The 10,336-nt window shown below is 42.5% G+C and overlaps 1 protein-coding gene across 6 annotated transcripts in view; it reads left to right on the top strand.

Annotated features, from left to right (window-relative positions):
- Positions 1-10,336, top strand: part of SLC1A2 (solute carrier family 1 member 2) — a 139,440-nt gene that overhangs the window by 90,425 nt on the left and 38,679 nt on the right. For all 6 annotated transcript variants that reach the window (XM_039867048.1, XM_039867044.1, XM_039867043.1 and 3 more), the window contains 2 exons: positions 2,234-2,402; positions 6,622-6,748. In XM_039867048.1, the coding sequence (XP_039722982.1) occupies positions 2,234-2,402; positions 6,622-6,748 (296 nt within the window). The remainder of the gene's footprint in view (positions 1-2,233; positions 2,403-6,621; positions 6,749-10,336) is intronic.

The raw sequence follows: 10,336 nt of genomic DNA, 5'->3' as shown, positions 1-10,336 counted from the left end.
CTTCCTTCCATCTATCTATTTATTTACAAGATACTTTAAAATTAAGATAAGTGTGCTCTGAGGGCTGGGTGCAGGATGATGGTGAGGCAATCGCTGGGGGAGCCTTCTGAGCTGTGACATTGAGGGGTCAGAGTGAACCAGGCTGAGAACTGGGGGAAGGGCCTGCTCAGCAGAGGCACAGGCTTGCAGAAGCTGGAAAGTACGTAGTATGTTCAGAGATGATAAGGGAGCCCAGTGGGTGGGAAGTGGAGGAAGCAGAACCCAGCTCAGACAGGGCCTGGGGACAAGGGTCAGATTGGGTCCTTATTCTAAGAGAGTTTTAGGCAGAGAGATGACTGTTTTTTCTATTTTTAAAAGAACAGTCTGGCAGCTATGGATATAGACAAAGCTCTAGGTAGCTGTCCTTACCTGGTGATTGTAAGTGGACAAGAAGAGATGTGAAAAGGTCACTGAGTAACTTTTATAGGTTTTAAAGTGAGAGACCGTGGTGGCTTGGACTCAGGTGGACTGAAGCTGGCACCCAGATGGGATTGTCCAACCCACACAGGCACTGAACTGAGAGCTCAAGTAGAGAACCAGGCCTGTGTTTCAGTCACCCTATCTCCCCACCTTCAGCTCAAGCCACTGGCCTGTGCTGTTTGGAAGCTGGATTTTGGAGTCCAACATCACTCATTCTGAAGCCTGCTTTAGCAACTACTAGCTGTCTGTCCCGGGGTTAGTTACTTAGCCCTGTGAGCCTGCGGGACTGCTCTGGACATAAGAGGTAATAGATGTCAGACATGGAGCACCTGGCCTCCCACCTGATCCTGGAAGCCCTTGAACTCAAGCCTTGTCTTCTTTAACATTTTTAGTTGGCTTCTGGTTCCTTCTTTGCTCCTGGGCATATGACTCTATTGATCATGGAAGCTTCCCTTCTGAGCACTCCTTCATTCTCATTTTACACCAGCATTGCCCAGACCAAGGGCCCTGTGCCTGCCTATTATCCCCTCACACACTCAGCCGAGGTTCCACCCTCCCTGAATAAATGCGTGTGGCCAGGCTGGAACAGAGCACCCTGTCTCACCTCAAACTCTGTGCTCCCTTCCCTCTCACTGCAGATAAATGGGCAGTTAAGCATTGCTTACTCTTGGGCCCAGCTGCAGTAGGATTGGGTCCACATAGTTTATCATGCAACACACGTAGTGAAAAGAACTCAGTGGTGATCAGGCCATCTGAGTTGAAGTCCCAACTCTGCCAATAAATCTATGATATCTGACAAGTCACTTGAGTTCTCCATGCTTCCTTCCTCTTTCATATCTATTCAGGGTTCAGCCATCTGTTGCCTACTATGTGCCGGCACTGACATTCTAGGATTCTGCATAAGTTCTATTTTAATGTCCCTGGAGGTAGTGTTTCTCTGGGCTCAGATGTGAGTTTTCACAGCACTCTGCATGCAGGGTGCCTGGCACCTTTAAAAATAGGACAGCTGCCACAGATATCGAGGAATAGCATGAGAGGTTCTTGGGAGGCCATTTGCACAGAGATGGTTGGGGAACATTGTGTAAGTCTTGACATCGCTTCCCAGAAGGAGCAGGTATCGTCCTACCATACGTTTGCATCTGAAATACAAGCTAACACCCCTGCTGTGGTAGATGCTGGCAGCTGGCACATGTGGCACCCAAGTGGAGATTCCCAGCAAAGCCTGGCACTGGAAGGACCTAGATGAGTTGAAGACTGTCTGACAGGAACCAGGCAGGAAGGAGCAATACAGGTGACTGGATCCTGAGGTGCTGATCGACCCTCATTGTGCCTCTTGTCCTATTCTTGACCAGATTTGGGTCCCGTCATAAGATGCCAGGAGGGTTATCCATCTTGGTCTCATGATTATGAAGAATATTCATGTTGGACATTTGATATTGTCTGTGAGGTACAGAGCTACAATCATGGGAATAAAAGAAACAGACATTCATCTCGAAGCTTGTGTCCCATGACTGAGTCCTACTGCTTACGGTACATTACAAATACTGTATTATTGTGGGATGAGGACAATTGTATCCCACTGTATTTGTGTAATAAAGCATCACTTTGTTAAACACAAATATAAAAAATATTCCCCAATTTTCAAAACCTTGTTTTGGCATTTCTTAATTATTTTTAACATAGCTGGAGACTTTAAAATATGTAAGTAAGTAGATAGGCTTTTGATGACCTTTTAGACCAAACCTCATCTTTATTTTTTTTTTGATTCCATTAGATTCAAACAGTGACCAAGAAAGTCCTGGTGGCACCACAGTCAGAAGAGGAGAGCAATGTCACCAACTCTGTCGTGTCCCTGTTGACCGAGACTGCAACGGAGGCACCTGAGGAAACGAAGGTGGTTATCAAGAAGGGCCTGGAGTTCAAGGACGGCATGAATGTCCTAGGTACGCCACCTGGTCTTCATCTCTCTTGGGGAGGCACCTCTGCCTCTGTGACAGAGGCCAGCTTTTCCTGCACTCAGCACCTCTGCATCTCCCGCTCCCCTCTCAAGAAACCAGTCATTCAGCAGTCCTCTAGGTGGAGCAGGAGGCTCTCTCTGGGGAGTGGTTGGAGGGTCACTGAGACTAATAGCTGAGAGCTTAAGGAAGAGGGCGATGGGCAGAAGCAATACCATTAGGGGCCATGACAGCTAGAGGCCAGGTAAGGGAAAAGCAACAGGATTAAATGTTCATTGGGCACATTCCCTTTCTGCGTGATGTTGGCAAGTCATTTTCTCTGACTCTCTATTTCATGAAGAATCAGTTGTGTACTGATTCTTTCATTTCTTAAGGAGTTTTTTTTGAGCTGCCTTTGTATATCACTTCTGTGCTAGGCCTGGGGGGTGTCCCACCCCAGCTCCCATAGTCTATAAACAAATGCAATGCTATCGGGAGTGGAGAGTGTTGACTTATCAAAAGGAGGTTACTTTGTGTAACTTTCTGGAATTCCAGTAAGCCCTTTCCCCTAGCCTGGGGTCTTAGTATGCCATCTCAGAGGTTCTTTGACTCTGTAGTTAGACAGATGAGGTTTGTGTCCCTTATGGACCACTCACTGGTTATCTGGCTGAGGGCAAGTTACCCTGCTTCTTGAGCTTCATTTGTAAAGTGGGGATGGGATTGGCATTTTTCTTGTAGATCATTATGAAGATTAAATAAAATCGTGCATAAAGAGCACAATAGTACATGCCATGTGCTTAATTCATGTGAGCTGCAGTCATTGTTAAAGGTGAGTGGACAGCTCCACGGAGACTAGTGACTCCCCATCATGTGGCTAACTCATTTGCTCAGCTTACTCCCCACCCACCCCTTGTCTATGCCCCACCATAACCCCCATCCATTATCAGAATGGTGTCCCCAAGACAAGAAAGAGGGACATTTGGCCATAAGCCAGGAAAGATGGGGAATCTGGGTGGAGGAAGTACGCTGATCCATGCAAGCATGGATCATGTCCCAAATGCTGCATGGGACAATACACACACACACACAACACACACACACACACACACACACACACATTCATTATATCCATATATATATATATATCTATTATTTATCTGAAATTCAAATTTTAACTGGGTATCCTGTTCGTTTGTTTGAAGTTGGATAACCTTACTCCTTACTCATCCAAAATGGTCAAAAGAAAGAGGTAGATGGGCAGGACTGCCCAGCTACTGAAAAGCAGAAACTTCAGTAAGGGATCTTTTTTTATTTTTATTTTTATTTTTACTTTTTGGCGTGACAGGAAGCAGCTTGGGTAGGTGAGAGCAAGGGTGGAGATAAGCTGACTAGGTTGCCAGGCAAGGGAAGATCGATAAACAGTGTTGACAATCAGTGTGTGAGAGGAAGTAGGAGAGAGGAGACAATGGGAGAGTTCCTCTGAGGTGGAGAGTTTGCAAATATCCTCGGCATCCACCCGCGAATGGCTCTTGTCTCTCATTGTCCAGATATCTGGGACCCCTTCAAGGCCTTCCCAACTCCCCTTGGTTTCCCAAACCCTGGGGTCAAAGTGGCTCCTCTGTCTTCTCTATACTCTGGAGGAGATTGAAGCCTCCAGTAATGAGGCCAAAGCTTTGAAGTGAATCATTCAGAAGACTTTCAGATTCTTGGTGGATTCTGGGAAGTCACGTGACCTTTGACTGTACCAGGGAGTTTCAACACAACTCACTGCTCTCTCAACCCCAATGACCAAGTCTAAGAGGGCTCTGTTCCAACGAAACACCATTGTTCCAGTGGGTGAGTTCAATGAGGCAGTGTTTACAGATGGCAATGACAAGCTAGACCTCAGTTTCCAAGTGCAGACTGAGGCTCTGGAAAGCCAAGGGAAGTTAGACTGTTGAGAAACTTTCCATTTAGAAATCACAGCTGAAATAAGGTTCTTTCCATGGCCTTCCAAATGCAGAGATGGTGGCTTTCTTTGTTTTTTGTTTTTTTGGCTTTGGAAAGTCCCAATAAATAGAGATAAAATCCTGGCTCTGGTCTCCCACTTCTTTAAAGATTCATTTCTCTCCCAGAAAAACTCCAGAGTACTTCTGGGCTTCACTGTAATCCCAGCCACTTAAATCAACTCCTGTGAGAGATCGTTCCTTTAAACATCCCTGTCTCGTACTCACAGATATAGTCAGTGTCTGCTGACCCTGCGAGGGCCACTTTTTTTTTCCAGTTTTTTTGGACCTTGACAACTTGCTATTTTCTCTTAAAATCTCCAAATGGAATTAGCCAAGTAACACTAGCTCTTCTCAGCCAGAATATTCAGATTATTTCTCACCACACACGTCGCAAACTTCTCTCCATGGCCTGGAGAGAAGGGCTTGGGAATAGTCTGGATTTGATTTCATACATTGCTGCAGAACTAGACCTCTCTTTCCCGGATCTGATTCTCACTAAGCCTTTGTCTTCATGGCCAATAAATCCCTCGTAAGTCACTCGTCAATCTTTCTGGCGAAGAGCTGAAAAAGAGAAACAGTAAATGTTGAGGATGAATATCCCCAAGTGCAAGTGCTGGATTCTTTTTGCTGAAGAGAAAGGGCCCAGTGATGGGCAGTTGTACAATCTGGGTTGATATGTGCTTGGGGTGGGGAGATGAGTGGTTCTGGTGACTAGGGAAAAGGTAAAATCAGAGGTTCAGAGAGAAAGAATTCTACTCTAAGAGAAGCAGATTATAATGCTATCATTTACCTGATAGAGCTCAAGATTCCAGGTGTTAACTGGCTACAGGAAACTGGACATCAGAGAGAAGGACTGGAAATTAGGCCTGCCTAACTGGAACAGGGTAGGGGTGGGGAAGAAGAGAGAGAGAAGGGAAAGAGAAGCTGGCCCATACTGCAGTTCAGAGAAAGAGTCAGATGGGCAGCAAGGTTCTGTAGCCAAGGAGACAGTGACATTGATCTATAGTCATCAGAATTAGAGCTCCGAGATTGGCAGAAATGGGCCCAGAATGTGTGTGGGGGGCACATGGTGCCTGGCATTCAGAAGTTCAGACAACCCCCAGACAGTAATGTGGACATCTGTTACCCAGGAAGTACTCCCAGTTCTTGGGGTATGTCTGGGTAAGGCTCCAGGCTGGGCAGGGGGCTGGTGAGGAGAGAAAAGCCAGGCATTGGAGGAACTCAAGTATAAGGTAGGTTCCCAGGACTACAAACTCAGGTGCAGGGAATGAATGAGGCAAAAGCCAACACAGAAATAGCACCCAAGGTTGAGTGTTGGAGTTGGTTTAGAACCTAGTGCAATTGGATGCTGACGGCAAGAGCTCCTCACATCCTTCTGGCCTGGGGTTTGGATTGACCCTGGAGGCTGAGGTGATGCTGGACTTAGATGGAAGCCAAATGATAGCAAGTGAAGGGAGGACAGAGCTGAGGGGCTGTGAAATAACAGTCTATGTTCTATCTTTAAGATCTTGATAAAAAAAAATGCAATTATAAAAATGCATTCTAACCATTTTGACCATGAAAAGAATTATGACGCATTAATAAATAACAGGTTAAACCAAAACAAACTGGGTCAGTTGGGGTTTCCCAACTGTTTTGGATTTCTCTTGGCTTTCCATGTGATTTCTCTGCATTCCTCTTCCTTTTCACATTAGACATGTAGCCACAGAAAAATAATTTTACATTTAGAATTTTCCTAGAGCAAAACATACCAGCCATGCATTAATTCAGTATAACACCAAACCAATGGAGTCATAACCCTGGCAGAGACTTTAATGGCTAATTGGTCTCTGCTATGTTAATATTGGCTCCAAAGTTTGCATGCTAATTCTCAAGTTCCAACAAGCCTTTCTTTATTAAACTATGTACTTATAAAATCTGCTTACACATGATTTCATAAGTGAGGAGGCAAGAGAAGAGAGTACTTTTTAATTTGGAATCAAAATGAATTTACTTTCTTCAAGGACCTAACACTGCTGACAGTTCAACTTGCTCAGGTGAAAAGTGTTAAGGAAAGCCATAATGACCCGGGGGAAAGGTATTTTCAGTGTGACATCTAATGCTTTTGCCTTTTAATGCCTAATTCATAGGGTAACAGGCAGCAAGTATGTGGCTCCATACATTGGGAATGGTAAAGAACAAGGGAGAAGAAAGATGTACTTTGTAATTTGTCCTTCTGTGTAATGTCGTTCATCCAATAGGTCTGATAGGGTTTTTCATTGCTTTTGGCATCGCCATGGGAAAGATGGGAGAGCAGGCCAAGCTGATGGTGGAATTCTTCAACATTTTGAATGAGATTGTGATGAAGTTAGTGATCATGATCATGTGGTAAGTGGGCTTGTTCTTACTTCATCGTGGTGGGGGTGTGAGAAGGTCCTGGGGTCTCCAGAAAATACTGGAGACCTCCTAGCAGGAAAGAGCAGATGGGCATGGACCAAGCAAAAGGCTCTCTGGAAAGACTTTGAGAAAGGGATGAAAATCTTCTTGGAGCTTCCTCTAGAAAGTGGGCCAGAAAACTATGGCTTATAGGCCAAATCCTGTCTGCCATTTGTTTTATATAGTTTGTGAGTTAAGAATGGGTTTTGTGTATTTATTTTACTGAAAAAAAAAAATTAAAGGAGTAATAATTTTCCATAACACATGGAAATTGTATGAAATTCATATTCAGCCCATAAATAAAGTTTTATTTAAACACAGCCACACCTATTTGTTCATGTATTGTGTAGGGTTGCTTTTGTGCTAAACAGCGGAGTTGAGTGTTTCTGACCAAGACTGTGTGCCTGCAAAACAGTAAAATATCTACTGTTTTGCCCTGTACATAAAGAGTTTGCTGATCCCTACCCTGAGAGAAAAAACAAACAAACAAACAAAAAAGAGGGAGACAAGTTAGAAAAACCAGTCAGTACTATTGAAGCTGAGCAGCATCAGGAAACGCTGAGATAAGCCCAAGACACCAGGGAGATGGCACAACCCAGGACATGTGGAAGAAACACTACTTCTATATTCTGGTGTCCAAAAGCAATGTATCTTTGACCTGGGTTACTCATGACTCATATAGAAGTAAAAGAAGGCAGTCCTCAGACCATGCAAGCAAAAGTGAAATCTCAGGGGTATATTAGAACTCTAAGTGCTCTTGAGAATCTGGCCCCACCTCTAGTTTTACAGAAGAGAAAACTGTGGTCTAGATACACTAAATCGTGATTCTTTAACATCATGGCGATCATTATAATAAAAACTGTCATTTATTGTTTTTCTTTATCTGCCAAGAACCATGATTGGTGCTTGATACCTATCAAATATAATTCTAACAACCCTGCAAAGAGGGAGTATTATTCCCATCTTGCAGAAAAGGCAACAGAGGCTCACTGAGGTGGATTAACTTGCCTAAGATTCTATAGCTAGGTAGAGGAAGAGATGGAGTTCATATTGATATCTAAAGCCTGATATATAAGTGGATGGAATTGGTTTGTTTGTTTGAATTGTCTAATCTAAGCGACATTGTCTCCACTTCATTTCATGTGTGTTTATGATCAGTGGTTCTAAAATCTTGAGTTGTCCAGGACATCATGAGTGTCCGTCCACTCCTTCATCAAGGAAGCTGTGCCACTTTCAGTCATTGGGCCACCCTCAGTCACTGAAATCTTCTAGTGTCCTGTATCTGACAGAAAAATTTTTACATGCATTTGTTTCAGACCCTTAATGATGGTCCTGTATATGCCTGCCTAGAAAAAAAAAATAGATCAAACCACATCTTTGTTCTATTAACTGCAGGAATTCTGGGTTACAAATTCCTTATCTCTGCATTTCCCAGTCCTACTTGCCTCCTTCCCCAAACCCGCTCTGATCCTCTTCCATTTCCAAGTGATGCCTCCCACTGACATTCTACCTTCTTTCTCTTCTCTTCTTTTCCTTGGCCTCTACTCCCTCCATATAAGGGCAAAAATCTGTTCTTGGCTTATTTTTTATCTCTACCAAACTGAACATGGAGATGCGCCTATAGTAAATTCTTACTAAAACTTCAGGAATGAGCGGGTACCCCGAATGCTTCAGAGTGTCAGATCAAGAAGATGTTTCTCATGAGTTCATGAATCATATTTAATAGACCTGGCTTGTTCGGATTATTTCTTTATTGTACTTCTAAAATATGGAAAGGACATTAGTAAAATAATGTGTTCTTTTTGATTATTGTGCTGATTCTTCAACTTTTAGTCGTTGCTAGGTTTCTGAATATTTCTTTTGTGTGGAAATTTAAAATCACACACAACGTAATTCGATAAAAAATTTTTTAAAGTCTTTTAGATCCATTCTGAGCTTGCTGAGAGTTTAAAAAAATGAAAATACACAGAGGAGAATAGGCCTCTTGTTTCCTAGGATTTCTAGCAGAGTGAGCATCATTGCAGTTCATATTTCTATATTATGATGCCTACAACGTGGGCAAATATGTGAAAGCTTCTTTCTTCATCTGTACCAACGTCATTTCCACCTAGTCCTTGAAAGAAAGGGAATCTTCGAGGAAATCAGATGAGTCATGGGATAAAATTGCGCCTTTCTTCTCCCCAGGGATGGAGGGTGGTGTGGATCAGGAAGTTTTCTATTCACTGAAATCAAAACTCCTAAAGATTTAGCATCATATCCCAGGAGATGAAGAGCAATTGTGAGTCAGGACTCAGACCTATGGAATGATTTCTGAGATCTATTCAGTTGCCTCATCGAGGCGAGCAGTCAGGGGGGTGTTACACATCATGAGATGCCAGTTCTACACATTTCTTATGTTCTTTAGCTGCCTCATCAACATTTGATAATACTGTGTGAGAAGGTTCTGTATTATAAAGCGAACCACTCTTTAAATGACCCCTTCAAAGCTTAAAGAATCAGAATTCTTGAGTATTCTTCTCTATGTTGTCATAAGAGTAGTATTAATAGCAAAGTATAGCATTGAAGAGATTGCTATTATTCTAATAATAATTATTATTAAATTACCACTTAGAGTCATTAAATTCTTGCTATATGCATAGTGCTATTTTGATTATTATACTGTACCTATTTACTACTGAGAAGATAATGATTATTATAATCATTAAGTCATCACTAAGACTTACCAAATTCCTGCAATATGCTTAATACTCTTCCAATTACTTTACATGCATTAACTCATTTATTTTTTACAATCATACCTAGCAAAAACAGCTACTTGTGTTAGCCCCATTTTCCAGATGATACAAATGAGCACAGAGGTTAGCTTGCCCAGTGTCGCACAGCCTAAGTAATGGGAGTTACGTGAAAGTGGTACCTAACTGACTTTAGGCTGGATTGAATCCAAGATCCTCCTATAACTAGCTGTGTGACTTTAGGCAAGTTAGAAACTCTATAAACTCCACACCTGGATCTGTAAAATGGACTGGTCACAGAATGCACATCACCGAATTGCCCTGAGAAGTAAGTGAAATTGTGACCAACAATTGTGGGGCATTTCCTATGTGCTGGGACCTCTCTAAATACTTTATATGAACTAGCATTATTATTGTTGCTCTATTGTGATTACTATTACTGATCATCAATTCAATTCATATCCTTTGTTTCTCTGTGTTCATAAATTCTTTAAGAAGCCTACAAGGCCCTCTGACTTGAAAAAGAGAGAGAAATGCTTAATTTCAGTGTGATTTTCCTACGCTCGTTTTCTGCAAAGTTCTTTAAAATGTTTTGTAATCTTAAAAACTTAAACAGAAAGTGACTTTTTTTTATAATCTCATCACTATTGAAACATGAAGTGAGAAGTGAAATCTCTGCTCACTCTTTCGATTCTCCCTGCCAGTTAAATTACCGCTACCACCTTCTTTCCTTCCTTCCCATCAGGCCATCTGCCCATCAATCCATCCATCTGTTCATCCGTTCTTTGACTCCACAAATATGTTTTTG

The sequence above is a fragment of the Pteropus medius genome, unplaced genomic scaffold, assembly GCF_902729225.1.
Source record: "Pteropus medius unplaced genomic scaffold, Ma_sr-lr_union100, whole genome shotgun sequence".
Classification (NCBI taxonomy): domain Eukaryota; kingdom Metazoa; phylum Chordata; class Mammalia; order Chiroptera; family Pteropodidae; genus Pteropus; species Pteropus medius.
The sequence above is the reverse complement of the archived record's forward strand: the minus strand, read 5'-3'. Positions and strand labels throughout refer to the sequence as shown.